General features: G+C 57.9%; 1 protein-coding gene across 1 annotated transcript in view; it reads left to right on the forward strand.

Moving 5' to 3' along the window:
* The window catches only part of MAN2B1 (mannosidase alpha class 2B member 1), a 22,469-nt gene continuing 5,168 nt past the window's right edge, over positions 1-17,301 (forward strand). Inside the window, exons 1-19 of the mRNA XM_038378139.2 lie at positions 1-175; positions 1,950-2,052; positions 3,640-3,813; positions 5,753-5,946; positions 6,292-6,424; positions 7,247-7,389; positions 8,301-8,417; positions 8,830-8,912; positions 9,465-9,585; positions 9,953-10,031; positions 10,525-10,634; positions 11,919-12,026; positions 12,282-12,398; positions 13,066-13,284; positions 13,935-14,032; positions 14,410-14,527; positions 15,123-15,241; positions 15,850-15,951; positions 16,551-16,638. Coding sequence (XP_038234067.1) covers positions 104-175; positions 1,950-2,052; positions 3,640-3,813; positions 5,753-5,946; positions 6,292-6,424; positions 7,247-7,389; positions 8,301-8,417; positions 8,830-8,912; positions 9,465-9,585; positions 9,953-10,031; positions 10,525-10,634; positions 11,919-12,026; positions 12,282-12,398; positions 13,066-13,284; positions 13,935-14,032; positions 14,410-14,527; positions 15,123-15,241; positions 15,850-15,951; positions 16,551-16,638 — 2,298 coding nt within the window. The 5' untranslated portion in view covers positions 1-103. The remainder of the gene's footprint in view (positions 176-1,949; positions 2,053-3,639; positions 3,814-5,752; positions 5,947-6,291; positions 6,425-7,246; positions 7,390-8,300; positions 8,418-8,829; positions 8,913-9,464; positions 9,586-9,952; positions 10,032-10,524; positions 10,635-11,918; positions 12,027-12,281; positions 12,399-13,065; positions 13,285-13,934; positions 14,033-14,409; positions 14,528-15,122; positions 15,242-15,849; positions 15,952-16,550; positions 16,639-17,301) is intronic.

Below are 17,301 nucleotides of genomic sequence, written 5' to 3' on the forward strand. Positions count from 1 at the left end.
CGAAGCGGGCCGCCGTGGCCGGGGAGTCACGTGGAGGCCTGCTCACGTGATCGCGCGAGCCGCCGGCTCGCCAGGCGCCGGGGGACGCGGTTGCAGGCGGGCGATGGGGTTGCCCGTGGGGCTGATCCTGGGCGTGGGGCTGCTGGGGGCGGCCGCGGCCGGCTGTGGCTACGAGGTGAGGGGGGGGGAGCAGCAACAGGGGCCCGTGGAGGAGAATCGGGGGCCCTGGCGGGGGTCTGGGTGGGGGGTAGGGAGAGGGACTGAGGAAGCGGGGCAGGCAGTGGGCAGGAGAGGAGAATCGGAGGAGACAGGGAGCCCCAGGGGAGGGACATGGGGAGAGTGGGCTGCTGGGGGGCGGGGGAGGAGACGGATTAAGGGGTAGGGGGGCTCTTGGGATGAGCGAGGTGGGGCGAAGAAGCCAAAGGGGCTGAGAGAGAGAGAGGGGCAGTAGGATGGAATTAGAGCGAGGGTCTGGGGGGCTGGAAGTGGGAGCCTGTGGAGGAGCTAATGGAAGTAGGGGGTCTGGGGAGATGAGCTTTTGGGGGAGGCTTTGTGCGGAGGGGATAAATAGGGGGCTTTGACTGAAGGGGAGACACTGGGGGGGCTCTGGGGAAGTGGGCAGTGGTGGGATAGGGGAGATCTCTTGGGGGGAGCAGCAGGTGAGGGAGGGTTGGGGGAAGGGGTAAAGGGGGCTAGGGGAAGGGGTTTCTGAGGGGTGGGTGAGCTTTGGCTGGAGAAGGGGGAGGTGAAGGAGTGAGAGGAGGGCCCAGCTGCATTGGGGGTTCTGAGACTGGGATGAAGGGGGGATGAGGATCTGTAGTGGGGTGGGGGGTGCTCTTGTGTTGTGGGGAAGGCAGGACAGTCCAGAGTTTAGATGACAGTTGCAGTGGCTGGGTCTAATTTCCAGAGGGGGGGCCCCCCCCGCCCAGTTCTTGGCCGTGGCAGGGAGCTTGGGTCTCAAAGCAATGCTTCGTCCTAGTAGCATATAACTAACCTTTTCCAGGGTCACCCCCGCCCCTCCCAAGTTCAGTAAAACAGGGAGCACTGAACACATGAGCTTGGGCTGAGCACTAGCAGTGCTGGAGGTGGGGTGGGGGGCTCTCTAGGGGATTAATACTGTGCAGATTGGTGCCTTTGTCTGTTTCTGCAGCTTGTTCCTCTTCCTTTCCTCCCGCACCATCTCCCTAAACTGTTGCTTCCTCTCAGTGAGATGATGATTACGATAATTAGCCACCTCCCATTGTGAGCTCTGCAAAGTTGAGCACCCTGGCCAGGGTGAAATCTTTCCATTTTACAGCTGGGGAGCCTGCAGCTCAAGGTTGCAGACAGTAGAACCCAGCTCTAACCTGCTCTAACCACTAGACCCACTCTTCCTACCAAGCTGGGGATCAAACCCCAGAGTCCTGACTTCTAGTCTCCCTGCTCTAACCACCGACCTTGCCTCCCTCCCAGAGCTGGGGCTAGAACCCAAGAGTCCTGACTCCCCAGCCAGGTACTCCTGGTCTACCCTGAACACTTAGATTGACCGAGCTCTGTCGCTCAGGGCTGTGGAAATATTTAGTGCCATGAGTGCTGGACTTAGGACAACCTAACCCCTGGAGTAGATACAGCTAGAATCCTTCTGTCAACCTAGCTGCTGACTCTCAGAGAAGTGGATTAACTACATCAATGGAAAAACTCCTTCAGTCTGCTGTTGGCACATGATTTATTGTTTAGTAACTGTTTGTCCTGGAGAATCTAGTGCAGGGAGCAGTCCAGCTCTGAGCAGGGGGCTGCGAAGAAGACAATTGCCTCTTTCCACCTCTAGCAACTTCTTTGGCTACATCGAGCAATATCCGTTCAGATAGGTATCTCCTATTGGCCCCGAGAACTCTTACAATGGCGTTTGTTTGTACGCTGTGGCCTTCCCCTCCAGTTTGCAGTATGTCTAGTTATTTTTCTCCTCGTAGTCCTGCCCGGCCACTAAACCAGACATGCTGAATGTCCACTTGATCCCTCACACGCACAACGACGTGGGCTGGCTGAAAACAGTGGATCAGTATTTTTATGGAGGTATGTGGCGGAGACGGCGTGCAAGGGGCGGGAGGGAGGGTTTCCGTGCACCAGAGCTGCTGCCGTCAGACTCAGTGGGTTAATCCCGGTCTCTTACCTCAGGCTCATCATCAGTACATCTCAAAGCACTTGACAAAGGAGTTCAGTGTTGTCATCCCAATTTTATAGGTGGGGAAACTGAGGCACAGAGTGAGGAGACTTGCCTAAGGTCACCCAATAGGCCAGTGGCAGAACCAGAAATTATAGACTCTGGCTGTCCCTGTTTCCCAGAGAACAGAAACACCCCGGATCCCCTTTCCCCAAACACACTAAGCCAGCCAGCCCACGCAGGGGGATCAAATCTGAAGGCCAGTGTCGCTATCTGATCCCTGTTTCTGTTGGCTTTAGAGCTGGCTATGACCCTGCATGAGTCCAAGCTGAGGGAGGGCTACTTTCTGCAGCAAGGTGTGGGCAGGGGAGGAAGCGCTGCTCAGAGATCTTAATCTCGTTGTCATATTTACTTCCTCTGATGGAGGTAGAGAGCACCTCCCAACCCTGGCTGGGCTGTAGGGACCTATCTCAGGCCTGGGGGAAGATCCCACCTTGCCTCCCTGCCAGATACTTGATAAAGTCTGTGTCGCCTGTCAGAATATTTCATGGCAGTTCACATGCACTCACAGACTAAGTGTCCTAGCTTCACGGGGCACGGTTGGGGGAAAGGACTTGCCTGTGGTCACACAGTGAATCTGAGTGGGGATTAGAACCCAGGAGTCCCGAAATCCCCACCCTGCGCTAACCACTAGACCCTGCTCCCTCTCCAGACCTGGAAATAGAACCCAGGAGTCCTCAGTCCTTGTCTCCCCAACCCCTGTGCTCTAATGACAAGACCCCACTCCTCTCCCAGAAGCCAGGAATCTAACCCCCACCACCTCCCTCCCATCATTACATCATGCTTCCTCAGAGCGTTTTGTATCCGTCCTTGCCAGGCCAAGGAACGTGTTGAACCTTTGTCCTTCCCTGCTGTTCTCCGCAGGCCATAATAAGCCCGTGGTCTTACTCACCTTTTAGAGGCCGCATCTCACGTGGGCGGCTTTTCCATGACATCAGTCAAGGCCAGCACATAGTTAGTGGAAACATTAATGCTTTTGGAGCATCTTATCTCTCAGGCCATAGAGAAAGCAGTGCAGGATGGGTGTGACTTAAGCAGAAGCCTAGGTCACAGGGCCTTTCAACCAAGGCCGGGGGGAGTGGGAACTGGCTGATTTAGTGGGTGGGGAATGGACCATGGGGTGGGGGCTGGCTGGTGGATGGTTGAGACTCTGGGGGTGCTGTGTGTGCAAACTGATCTCACCTTGATGCTGTCCCTGCTCTGGGGGGAGACGGATTTTTGAACTGCAGGAGGTGCAGAGCATTTATGGGGAGGGAGGCTTATCCCTGCTCTGGAGAGACAGAAAGATCTGAGATTCCCAAGGGTGCTATCCTTGGCTAGGGGGGGATCCAGCCCTCCTGGAGGTGCTATGGCTGGGTAGGGGGGATCTGGCTTCACTGCTGTCCCTGCTTTATGGGTCCCTGGACGTCTCCGCTCAGCCCCATGCCTTCCCTTCGCAGCACGCAATAACATCCAGCACGCCGGTGTGCAGTACATCCTGGACTCAGTCATTCCCCAGCTTCTGGCCGACCCCACCAAGCGCTTTATCTACGTCGAGGTGGCCTTCTTCTACCGCTGGTGGCGGCTGCAGGCGAAGCCAATGCAGCAGGCGGTGAGGCAGCTGGTCAGCGAGGGTAAGGGACCCCTTGCCAGCCGGGTGCTGCTCTTGCGGCAGAAGGTGGAGTGACCTGCACTGCTGGGTCTGGTGGTGTCCCCAGCCCGCTCATACAGAGGGGCGTCTGCATAGGTGGGGCAGATGCGGAGCGGGAGACACACTCACAGGGATTCTTTGCCTCAGTTGGGTGTGGGGGTGTGTGTCTCTGACACTGACACATGCACCAGGTATGTGCCCCTTGGGACTGTCACCTGATGTGCTGAAATTACCTCTGAGCCTGTTTTCCCTGCCTTGTTGAGCCAGACACGCTAGCCTACTGCATCACAGACCAGGTCTGGTCCATGCCCCCAAAGCTGCAGACTTTAACCAAAAACTGCTTAGCAGGTCCCCTGTCTCCACCACCCAAACACCCAGTTCCCAATGGGATCCAAACCCCAAAGAAATCCATTTTACTCTGTATAAAGCTTATACGGGGTAAACTTATAAATTGTCCATCGTTTATAACACTGATAGAGAGAGATGCACAGCTGTTTGCTCCCCCAGGTATTAATCACTTACTCTGGGTTTAATAATAAACAAAAGTAATTTTATTAAGTATAAAAAGTAGGATTTAAGTGGTTCCAAGTAATAACAGACAGAACAAAGTAAATTACCAAGCAAAATAAAACCAAACACACAAGTCTAAGCCTAATACATTAAGAAACTGATTTCAGGTAAATCTCACCCTCAGTGATGTTCCAATAAGCTTTTTCAACAGACTAGATTCCTTCCTAGTCTGGGCCCAATCCTTTCCCCTAGTAAAGACCTTGTTAGTTCCAGCTCAGGTGGTAACTAGGACATTTCTCATGACTGGCAGCCCCCTTTGTTCTGTTCCACCCCCTTTTATAGCTTTGGTACAAGGCAGGAATCCTTTGTCTCTGTGGGTCCCCACCCCCCCCTTCTAAATGGAAAAAGCTCCAGGTTTAAGATGGGGTTGATCACATGTCACTGTAAGACCTCATTCTTCTATACATGTACGCAGGAAGGCTTGCAGGTAAACAAACCATTTACAACCAGTTGTCCTGGTCAGTGGGAGCCATCAAGATTCTAAACCATCATTAATTGGCCCACACTTTGCATAATTACAATAGGACCTCAGAGTTATACTTCAAATTCCTAGTTTCAGATCCAAGAAGGACACATTCATACGAATAGGATGACCACACTCAGTGGATTTTAAGCTTTGTAATGATGCCTTACAAGAGATCTTTTGCATACAGCATATTCCAGTTACATCATACTCACACTTATAAACATATTTTTACAAAGCATATGGAGTGCAATGTCACTACAGGCTAGTGTGTGAAAGACACATGCCAGATAATATGCCTGGGTCAGTCAGTGGGTGTGCATGGCAGGACACACAACAACCCAGCCAAACTCCCTGTGTGTGTGTGCCAGCGCACACATCAGATCCCTGCATTGGCCTGTACTGTATACACCAGTGCCTGTCCCAGTGTGTGGATCTCGCTCTCCCACACTGACCCTTTGCCTGTACTGGTGGGTACCTCACAACAAACACTCACAGAGGGAGCAAAAGTCTGGGGTGTGTCTCTCGCACACGTACATGTGGGGCTTCTGCTTGGGTTGCCTTGTGTCTCTCGCACAACTTGATTCAGATCTTTATTGGCATGGTGTAAAAAAGCAGATGACAGACACTCCTAGCTGCAGGTAGCCTACACGTGTGAGTGTGTGTGTCTGCCTCACACACACAGTGTTTGCTTGTGTGAATCAGCATCTCTCACATGCACACATGATATCGGCCAGTGTCATCTTATGTCCACGCTGCCCCACACCCTCAGAAAGTCCCTGGCTTCTCTCCTTCCCCGGCACCACCAGGCAGCTGCAGATCCCAGCGGTGCCCGGCCTCCCTGCTCGCCTGGCGCTGAGGGCGACCCGCCCCCTCTCCTTCCCTACAGGGCAGCTGGAATTTATCAATGGCGGCTGGTGCATGAATGACGAGGCGGCCGCCCACTACAATGCCATGATTGACCAGATGACGCTGGGGCTGCGCTTCCTGCAGGAGACCTTCGGGGAGTGCGGCCGGCCCCGCGCCGCCTGGCACATTGACCCCTTCGGCCATTCCCGAGAGCAGGCCTCCCTCTTCGCCCAGGTGAGGTCCCCTGGGGGGGCCTGGAACTGCCCCCCCCAACAGGCAGGGACTTCAGAGGCCAAGGGGGTAGCCTGCTGGGGACAGTGTGTGTCACTCTCCATCAGCAGGTCTCAAAGTGCTTTGTACAGGAGGTCAGGAGCATTGTCCCCATTTTCCAGGTGGGGAAACCGAGGCACGAAGTAGGGGTGGGACTTCCCCAAGTCACCCAGCAGGCCAGTGGCAGAGCTGGGAATAGAACCGAGGTCTCCTGAGTTCCTGTCTAGTGCTCTAGCTGCGAGGTCTCAGTGTTTGCTGGCTCTCTGAGGCTCTTGGCATTGACCCCCCCTGCCGCCATCCCCTTTCCAGATGGGTTTTGACGGCTTCTTTTTCGGCCGACTGGATTACCAGGACAAAGCCAACCGGGAGCAGTTGCGGGAGATGGAGCAGATCTGGAGAGCGAGCGCCAGCCTGCAGCCTCCCGGGGCTGACCTCTTCACCGGTGAGCTGGAGTTCTGGCAAGTCTGGAACGTCCCAGTTTTGGGGGGCGGGGCACCTGTGCCACAGACAGACGGTGCCATGGACTAATGGGCAGCCAGGGCTGGCAGGTGGGTGGGCTCCAGGTGTGTGTGTTGGAGGGGGGCAGACTCATGGTTGAGGGGGAGGCAGTGGCAGAAGCAGAAAGGCTTCCTCCAGGCCGACCCACCTGATGGGACCTGGGGTGTCCAGCTGGGGGCCTAGGATGGAGGGGAGGAGAGGGTCTGGCCTGGGGGTCCCGCCCCCTGGGCTTTTTTGTTCCCCCCCCCCTCTCTTTTTTGTACTTCAGAGGTGGCATCCCTACTCGGGGGTGGGGGCAGAGATTGGGTGCCTGGGGAGGTGCCCAGGGAGCACACGCTCCCCTGTCTACCTGGGAATCCCCCACACCCAGCCAAGTGCTGGGGGCCCTTTCAGATCAGGGGAGGGGCCAGGGACCCTTCCCCACTGCCAGCCTCTGCCCCTATCGGGCTGGGAGCAAGCACCCTTGGGCCATGCTGCCTGTACTCCTGGCTGGACAGAGTCTGATCTTCCCCCCTCGGGGCCTGGATTTCACTCTTCCCCCAGAGCCCCCTCCCTCCCTGGCATTTGCACCCCTGTGGGCCAATTCCTTTTGCCTGCCACTGTGCTCATCAGTGGGTGGGCCCCACAAGGCCCTCACAAGGCAGAGCTGTGGGCCCTGGCTCTGTGCTGGCCCTCGACACCCGCATCGTCCCTTGTATCACTGGCTGGATCCCACCCAGGTGCCTATGCCCCCGGTGATCTTGTTCCCCCACCCCCCTCCATCCAGGTGTCCTCCCCAACGGCTACAACCCACCCCAGTCCCTCTGCTGGGACCAGTTCTGCTCCGACAGCCCCATCGTGGATGACGTGAGCGATGAGAACAATGTGGACAGCCTGGTGGCGTATTTCCTGGGAACCGCGGCTGCCCAGGTGAGAGCTGGGAGGGGACCCTCTGCAGCCAGCTGGCCTTATGTCTAGGGGTTAGAGCAAAGGGCCTGGGAGCCAGGACTCCAGGGTTCTGTTTCTGGCTCTGGAAAGGGAGTGGGGTGTAGTGGCTCAAGCAAGGGGCTGGAAGTCAGGATTCCTGGGTTCGATTCCTGCCTCCACTGTCGGGGGACGCTCAGCTGTTCGTGGCTGACTTTTGTGATTGGCTGGCACTTAGAGGCTGCTTGGAGATTGGGTGGGGAATTGCTGGTCCATGGGGGAAAGTGACATTTTATAGCCAGAGAGGGGCTGTAGTAAAGCCCCTTTTGGGGGATGTGAGTTTCTTGGGTCCATTGTTAGCTTCACCACTGTGTGGCCGGATGCCGTTTCTGCCCCGATGTAATAATTTCGTGTAGAGTATGGAACGCGGTGCCTGTGCTCGGTAATAACAGACCAGCCCCAGAAAGGGGCGTAAGGATCACATCTTGTGATGGGATTGCCTCAGGGACAGCTCCAGCCCCTGTGACATGCAGCCAGTCTCTGTTCAGCTGCAATACGCAGCTGAATATTTTGGACCAGTCTCCATTTTCCTCCTCTGCCCCAAGATCGCCCTGGGGGAGTCTCCCTGGGGGACTCTCCAGGCGGTCTCCGGTGACCGGTGTGTCGGCCCAGTGCCCCGGGACCCCTGCCCCGCAGGGTCAGAAACGCGTCAAAATGACTTTTCCGCCCACTGCCCGTTTTGCAAAGCCAGAATTTCCTGCAGAAAAAACACTTCTGGTTTGCCAAAACAATGTTGCTCTTCCCTGTGCTGGCTGTCTGCCTGGCTCTCGCCACGGGGAGGCCTTAGCTCAGGATCTGGGTACCGAGCCCGGGGGTGTCTCCGAGCAGGGAGCTTGAAGCGTCTCCTTCTGTTGCAGGCCAAGCACTACCGCACCAACCACATCGTCATGACGATGGGCTCGGATTTCCAGTACGAGAACGCCAACCTGTGGTACAAGAACATGGACAAGCTCATCAAACATGTCAACGCGCAGGTAACGGAGGGAGGGGCAGGAGCCCCTTGGGGGCAGGGCTTCCCCTGTCCGGTGGGGACCCACCTGGGATGCATACTGGGCCGGGAGAGGCTCCCCCGCTCCAGATGCAGAGGGTTAGGCTCCCACTTCCTGACGCACAGGCCAGGCCCCTGGGGGCAGCCGTGTGGCCCACGCACGAGGCCTGTTGCACTCGCCAGGGCCCTGCTTTGATGGGACAACGGCTGGGCTCGAACCCGGGTCCTCGGGCTCTGGGAGCGGCAGGCCGTGCTGCCTGAGCTATGGAACGAGGCCCGGTAGCTGGAGGCTGCAGCAGACTCCTTACCCTGACTGGCCTCTAGGGGACGACAGAGCCCATCCCCCACCTGGCCCGATCGCCCCACCACTTCCTCCACCCCCCTTGTGTCTCTTCCAGCAACTCAACGGGAGCCAGGTTCACGTGCTCTACTCCACCCCCACCTGCTACCTGTGGGAACTCTTCAAAGCCAACCTGTCGTGGTGAGCACCGGGGCCGGAGGGCGGCGTGGGGCTGGCGGGAACCCACCTGGGGTGGCCTGCGCTGTCCCACACCCCCCATGCTAGGGTGGAGAGGATGGTCTTGCCAACCCCTGGTGCTTCTCCTTTGGAGGGGTAAAGATGGAGCCGCCCTGGGGACCAACCGGATGGGCAGAGCGCCCCCTACTGAGCCTGTACCCTGTTCTCTGCTGCACAGCGCCCCCTAGTGCCGCCTTGGGGTCAGCCCTGACTGGAAGGGCAGAGTGCTCCCTGCTTGAGCCCGCTCCTTGCTGCACAGCATCCCCTATTGCCGCACTGGAGTATATAAATGAGCACAGCTGTCTTTAGTTTCTTTCATGCCATTATAACCCTCCTCTCTGTTCCTCGGGCCCTGGGAGTGGCTGGTGCTGGGTTCAGGGGCTGAGCTATGGCATTGGCTCGCAGGCTACCCCCCTCTGGCCAGGCGGTGTGCGGGTGGGGTGGATTGAGAAGGGAGAAGGTCCGGGTCTCCTGGACCCATGAGTTGCAGAGGAGATCCTCTTTGGTGTCGCACAGGTCCCTCAAATACGACGATTTCTTCCCTTACGCTGACGGGCCGCACCAGTTCTGGACAGGCTACTTCACCAGCCGGCCGGCTTTCAAACGCTACGAGCGACTGAGCAACAACTTCCTACAGGTGGGCGTCCCCAGCTGGGGGCAGGGAGTCCGGGATCCCGCCCATGTCCCTTTTCCCTATGACCTGCTGCCTGTCGGTCTTCCCAGCGCCCTGCCCTGAGCAGGACAGCGAGGAGGTCTGAGCTAGGGGGCCAGACTCCAGGGTTCTGTCCCCCAGCTCTGAAAGGGGAGTGGGGTCTAGTGGTTAGAGCAGAGGGGCTGGGAGCCAGGGTTCAGTCCCTGGCTCTGTGTGACTTTGGGCAGGTCCCATCCCCTCTCTGTGCCTCAGTTTCCCCCTCTATGAAATGGGAGCGGCGAGTCCCTCCTGGAGAATTACCAGATGCCAATAAATGTTTTCTCATCACTTTTCCCCCTCCCTCCCCTTGCAGGTTTGCAACCAGCTGGAAGCCTTGGCCGGTCCGGTGGCGAGGACGGGCCCCTACGGGGAAGGAGACAGTGCCGTGCTCCGTACGTGAGCCACTGCGCCGTGAATCACCCCATTATCGGGATTCCCCCCAAACTTATCCTGCCCCCTGCAGCCACTAGGGGAAGATAGAACAAAGGAACAGCTCCTGTCGCAGCCAGCAGAGAGTAGTGCTGCCTCCTCCATACACAGGCGTCCAGCAACGTGAAGCAGTGCTGCAGGGATTGGAGTCAGGACTCCTGGGCTCTGGCTCTGGGAGGGGAGTGGGGTCTAGTGGTTAGATCAGGGGACAGCGTCAGGACTCCTGGGTTCTGCTTCTGTCTGTGTGGCCTTGGGCAGTTTGCCAAGTTGATGCTGGAGCTTGGGGGCCGGGGGGAGTCTTCAGGCCAGGCAGGAGAGGTGCAGGTCCAGCCCCCTATTGGAGAGGTTGGATTTGGGGGGTGTCTGGCCACACAATCCCCCTTTCCCTGCCCCCTGCATCATCCCACCCCGTGGGTTTGGCGCAGTTCCGCCCCTGATGCCCTGGCTCCTCCACAGGCCGGGCCATGGCGGTGGCCCAGCATCATGACGCCGTCAGCGGGACGGAGAAGCAGCACGTGGCTAATGACTACGCCAAGCGCCTGGCTGCCGGCTGGGACGCTTGCCAGGTACGTGCCCTGGCTCCTTGGCCCCCTGTTCCCCTCCAGAGATCCCGGAACTTGACTCTGCCTCCTCTAGTCGCCCTGCAGCGAGCATGCCTCGTGGTCCAAGGAAAAGGCAGCTTAGAGGGGGTGTCGGTGTAGCCAAGGACCTGCTATTGCCCCACCCCAGAGGTGGCTGCATCTCAGCCCCGGGCAAGGGGATTTCTTCAGTTAAAGGGGACCCCCCTAATAACTCCCTACTCCTCTCCTCAGCAAAGGGTGGCCCTGGTGATGCCTTGCTGTGGAGACCCGGCAATATCTGTCTCGTGGCCTAAGCATGCTCTTTAGTGCATCCTCAGCTAACCTCTCTAGTCCCCAGCGGAGCCCTAGCACTGCCCTCAGGCATTGGGGTCCATGCTGGGCCCAAGGGGAGAGCTCCCTCCTCTATCAAGCCCATCACAGCGCAGCACCCCCCTAGTTGCATGTTGGGGAATTGGGGCCACCACTGACCATGGGAGGAGAGTGCCCCGCCCTGTTCACTGCAGCACAGCACCCCCTAGTGCCACCCTCTGGCATTGGGGTCCATACTGGCATTGGGGCCCCCCACTCCGTGCAGGGAATCGGGGGCCAGCACTGACTGTGAGAGGAGCGGTCCCCACCCTGTTCCCTGCAGTGCCCCCTAGTGCAGGGGTTCTCGCAACAAATCTTTTGGTGGCCTCAGAGTGCGGCCACCAACTCCTGCTTGTGGCCACACTGACACTTTTTCCTAAAATTATTTATTTTTTCCTCAAGTTAATAAAATAATACGCGCATGTAGACATCCAGATCATTGTCATTTATTTAGGTAAGGTTTTTGGGGGGGTTGCCCCCCCTGCCCGTCCGTCTCTGGCTTGTTGCATCCCTCCTCAGTCCCCTACCCGCCGCTCGCCTCCTCACTCCCCTGCCAGACACCCCAGTCTGCCGCGAGAACCCCCACTCACTGCTGACTCACTGCTCGCCTCCCCCCTTCGCCTCCTCGCCTCGCTCCTTGAGCGACGTGTCCCTCACCTGCGTCTCCAGGGAGGCGGTGCAGGATGGCGCAACAGGGAGGAAGGGGAGGGGCTGATGGTTCCCCCCCCCTCGGCCGCATCACTGCCCAGGAAGCTGCTGGGGTCAGCACCGACTGTGAAGGGAGAGCTCCCCCTTCCTGCTCCCTGCAGCGCAGTGCCCCCCTTAGAGTCAAACTCACAGCTGGTGTGTGTGTGTGTGTGTGTGTGTGAGGAGATGAATCTCTCGTCTCTCACCTGATGGGAGGCATCTCTCCTCTTGCAGGTCCTGGTCAGTAACGCTCTGGCCAGCATCAGTGGCAACAAAGAAAACTTCATCTTTTGCAACTACCTCAATATCAGCGTGTGCCCGCTCACCGAATTCGCCGGCACCGTAAGGCTAGTCAAGTTGTGGGACCTTGTTGTTGTATAGACTGCGGGAGGGGAGCCAGGCCTAGAACCCAGCTCCACCAGCCCCAAGAAGGCAGGTGGCTACTTGAGCTAGAGGAGACTCGCCCTTACCGTGTCGATTGTAGGACGGCTTTTATCCTCTCCGGGCTCAGCCAGTGAATAGCACCCGCTCCCTCTGGCTGGCGGTGAGGAGGATCGGGTGGGCGTCCCGCTAACCTGGGTCTGTCTGTCTGTCCAGTTCATGGTGATCCTCTACAACCCGCTGGGACGGCGTGTGAGCTGGAACGTCCGGCTGCCTGTGAAAGGAGCCTCGTATTCGGTGACCAATCCCAACGGACAGATGGTGCCGAATGAGGTAGGGCCAGAGCGTCTTCCTTCTTGGTTCTTTCTCTCCTCCCTGCGGCTGCCTGCTTGACCTGTTTCCATCCCCCCCCCAGCCCCCCGTGTCGTGGGCCTGTAGGGGATTCAGTTGTTAGCTGGGATTGGGCTCGGGCATCTTCTAGCAACAGGAGGGTCTCTTAGCGGCAGTAGCATTGCAGCTCGTGTAGGCTCTGCCTGCTGCCACCACTAGAGGGTGGTACGATTGCATGCGCTCGAGCAGGTCTGATTGCATCCTCTAGGGGGCGATGGTGTCCACAGATACTTGGGGCATTGGGGTCAGTGCCCCCTACCGAGCTCCCGCTCCCTGCTGCGCAGTGCCCCTTAGTGCACACTGGGGCCAGCGCTGACCCCAAGGAGGGAGTGCCCCCTCCTGAGCTCCCACCCCTCTCCCTGCAGCACAGCGCCCCCTAGCATTGCTCTGTGGCATTGGGGCCAGCACTGACTGTGAGGGGGGAGTGCTGAGGAGCTGACAGACAGCCCCCTCCCTGGATTTTCCTTGGTCTCCCATCCACGTTCTAACCAAGCCTGACTCTGCTTAACCTGAGAGCTCCGTGTATCAGTCCCGTGGTGTCCCCATGTGGCACAATCTCTGTTCGGACTCTCCCGATGGGGCCTCAGACGGCTTTTCTTTCTGTTTCCAGGTTGTCCCCGTCTCAAACTTCACCCGGGCGGTGAGGCGAGGCCGGGGAGACGCCACCCACGAGTTGATCTTCCCAGCCTCAGCCCCTCCCCTGGGCTACAGCACCTACACCATCTCGAAGACGGCCAACAGGGACCTGCGCTCCAGGCTAGCCAAGCGGATCTGGGAGCAGGCCCAGCCCCGGGTGGACACCTGGTCCCTCAGGGAGATCCAGAATGAGGTACTGTCCTGAGCAAGGGTGCAGCCTGGTCAGTTTCACTTTGTTTGTCAGGTCAGTTTCACTTCCTAGGGCAAGGGAGCAGCCAGCTCTTTTGGGGCAGGGACTGTCTCTGTTCTTGTCAGTCCACCTCCAGCTGGTACATGACTGGGGCTCCGAGGCGCTACCGTAATACACCTAATAAATAATGTACAGCGCCTAGCGCAATACAGCCCAGGCCCATGACTGGGGCTTGGAGGCGCTACCGTAATATGCCTAATAAATATTGTGCAATAGGCTTCTCGGGAGGGGGAAGAGCTGTTGAAGCTAAAGGATAATGTTGGCACACGAACAAAGGGGGATAAACGGGCCAGGAATCGATGCAGGCTGGCAATGAGAAGGGGGTTTCTAACTATCAGAGGCAGCCATGTCTGGAATTGCCTCCAATAGGAGCAGTGGGAGGTAAACAACCTAACGAGCTTTAAGATGACGCTTGATTAGTTTCTGACTGGGAGGATCTGACCAGGTAGGGACTGGTCTGTTTGACCCAGGGCATCTCTTCTGGGGGACCCCCAGGTGGAGGGGAGGGTAATCGGAGGTGGAGGAATGAGGGCCCTGCAGTGGGTTGTCCCTCCGGTCATGGTCTACTGATGTTCTTGCCTTCTTCCCCACAGCACCTCCGGGTTCTGTTCGACCCGGTCACTGGGCTCCTGATGGAGATTCAGAACCTGGACAAAAGCATCTCGTTGCCTGTGTCTCAGAACTTTTTCTGGTCAGTGAGCTGGGGGGAGTTGGGACGCCTGGGTTCTATCCCCACCTCTGGGGAGGGAGTGGTCTCTAGTGGGTAGAGCAGTGGGAACTGGGGATCAGGACTACTGGGTTCTATTCCCAGCTCTGTCATTGACTCACATTTGAGCACAAGTGAATACCTTCTTCTCTGTCCCTCTGTGCCTCAGTTTCCCCAGCTGTAAAGCAGGGTAATAGCCAGGAGAGAGAGTTTGATCCCTTGGCCAGTGCTGAAGCTGTGTGTAGGTGGGCAGGGCGGAGTGTGTCTCCCTGGCATTGGGGTCATGATGCTCTGGGCAGCCAATTGGACCTTCCTCAGGGGCTGCTGTCTCACCACCCACCCCCCTCTTGCCCCTGGCCAAGGTACAATGCCAGCATTGGCAATGACGACAGCGACCAGGCCTCCGGGGCATATATCTTCCGGCCCAACCAATCCGAGCCCCTCCCTGTGGCTAGGCGAGCCCGCACGTACTTGGTGAAGGTAGGTGGTGGGGGCATCCCCCGTGTGGGAACCTCCAGGGGGCTGGGTGTCGGAGCCGAAGTCTCTTGTCTCCTATTCCCTTATGCCGCTAGCCCTGAGCTAGCTGGGAGGGGAGTGGGATCTAGCAGTTAGAGCAGGGGGGACGGCTGGGAGCCAGGATGCCTGGGTTCTATTCCCAAGTCTGGCTGGGGAACTGGAGTCCACTGGGTTAGAGCAGAGTTGCTAGCTCTTGGGTAAGACTTAAAACTATGGTCCCACCTGGCAATGACCATTGAAGATCCCCTTGCATGTTCCTTAACCTTACTGTGATGTCTCAATCAAAGCTAACCCCTTTCAGGATCCTGCAATCTCCCCTCATTGCACTTCCAGCTGAATACAGGATCCTTTCCTTACTCTCCTCCAACGCTGTGCTGAGTTTCTGTGGGCTGCTAACAGCCCGGCCCAGAAGCAGCTGCATTTCAGCATCGGATGTGGGATCCTGCTCTGAACTGTGCCCACCCCCCCATGCCCTAACCCAGAAGTGCCTGCAAGGCAGTGCTGGGTGAGGGGATCCCGCACACACGTGTTTCTCTCTCTCTCTCTCTCTCTGGTCCAGAACAAGCTGGTGCACGAGGTTTACCAGAACTTCTCTTCGTGGTGCTCGCAGGTGGTGCGGCTCTATGCAGGGCAGGCCTATGTGGAGCTGGAGTGGACGGTGGGGCCCATCCCTGTAGAGTGAGTGTGAGAGCTGGGTGGGAAATGGAAGGGTTTTGCTACAGGACACGGCCTGAAAACCAAAGTAATTTCAACTTGGAGGGGCTGCTGCCATGCTCCATGGGAGTTGTAGTTTTGGTGCCTCATGCTCCCATTTTCCTTTCTGGGCTGGACTCCCTGGGTGGACTACATCTCCCATGGTGCACCACAGCCTCCCCCTTGGGGTGGGGGCTGGAGCAATGCGCCATGGGAGTTGTAGTTCAAGTGCCTCACGTTTCCATTCTCTCTGGTTTGGGCTCCCTAGTTGGACAGCATTTCCTACGATGCACCACAGCTTCCCCTCTTGTGGGCAGGAGGTGGTGCATTATGGGAGTCCCTGGCCCTGGTGCCGCATGAGAGAGATAGTCTGACCAGGGAACCAGGTTTATAAAATGGGAGGCACTGCAGCCCTGCTGCCAAATGCAAGTATTTGGGAGTTTTGACGGCACATCAATTTGTCCATCCCCATGATGCTTTTCAAGGGGAGCACCCCCCCCCATCGACACAGCTGAGATGGAAAGTGTTGGGGGTGGGGGGAATCCGTGTGCTGCCAGACCCCACGTCTGACCCTGCTGCCCCCTCTGCCGCAGTGACGGGCTGGGCAAGGAGATCATCAGCCGTTTCAAGACGACCCTGCAGACGGACGGACGCTTCTACACGGACTCCAACGGGCGGGAGATTCTGGAGCGGAGGTAAAGGGGGGCGGGGAGACATTGGGAGTGGGGCGATCCCTCCTGGGCAAGGGAGGGGATGATTCCAGGGTGGAGTCAGGACCCCTGGGTTCTCCCTGCAGCTCTGGGAGGGGAGTGGGGTCTAATGATTAGAGCGAGGAGGGGCAGGGCTGGGAGTCAGGACTCCTGGGTTCCATCCTCATGTCTTCCATTGAATTATCGAGTCCTTTCTCCCCTTGGTAAAAAGGGGCTGTGTCTTAATGAACGTCCAGGCCTTAATTATTGTTTGAGGTTCCTGAATGGAGGGCCCTGCATGAGCTACTCCAACAAGCCCTGGCCAACACCCACCCATGGTTAGCCAGCAGCCTCCCCCTGCGGGGTGTCAGATGTGGACTGTGGCAGCATGTTGGGTACACCAGGGCTAGGTACAGGGGGAGCTTCCCTCTGCCGCTATGGAACAGTCCATTCCCCAGCCAGGGCCGGGCTGGGAGCCTTGTCGCTCGGGATCTGCCCAGTGCCCCGGACTGCAAGGCCCAAACTGCCCCCCCCACCCCCCCGGATTAGGGGCGGGGGGGAGATGGCCGACACGGGGCTTAATGAGGCTCTGGTGCTTATGGCAGGCGGGATTATCGGGCCACATGGAACCTGAGCCAGACGGAGGCGGTGGCTGGGAACTACTATCCCGTCAACAGTCGCATCTATATCAAGGTACCAGGGCCACTGGGGGCCCCTGTTGGCATCTTGCTGGGTCCCCTCCCCATCACTATAGTGTGTGTGTGTGTGGGGGGGGGGGGGAGAGATACAGAGATGGTTCAGTAGGTAGCGACACTGGCCTGGGCCTTCAGTTCTTGGCTCTGCCGATGAGTCTGCTGTGGGAGCTTGTGACAGCGTGTCCCCATGCCTCAGTTTCCCTATCAATAAAGCACTGTCCTGTCTGCACAGGAACGGGGTGGGGGAGTAAATGCCATAAAGATGGCGAGGGCTTGATTCCTACAGCGCCAGATATGGTAAAGATCCTGGGGGGGGAAGCATTGCAGACACCAGTGCTGGCCAGCAGGTGGTGCTGCTGCTGGTCACTCGTTCCCACACCTCCAGATCTGCTCTGGCCCATGCAGTGGCTCGAGCAAAGGCAGAGACGGGTGTGACAGGTTGCCAACCCCGGGGTGCAGTTTGAGAACCGCTGCGCCCATGTAGGACACACAGTTGGGTTGGCCCTGCCCACACTGCTGTGCCGGAGATACAGCCAGTCTCACCAGGCCCTGTTATCACCCAACATGACAGCAGGTGGTGCCACACACCCAAACTAAACTACCTGATACTCCTGAGGGCATTCTGCGCCAAAAAATTAACAATTCTGCACACAATATTTGA

The sequence above is a fragment of the Dermochelys coriacea genome, chromosome 20 (assembly GCF_009764565.3).
Source record: "Dermochelys coriacea isolate rDerCor1 chromosome 20, rDerCor1.pri.v4, whole genome shotgun sequence".
Classification (NCBI taxonomy): domain Eukaryota; kingdom Metazoa; phylum Chordata; order Testudines; family Dermochelyidae; genus Dermochelys; species Dermochelys coriacea.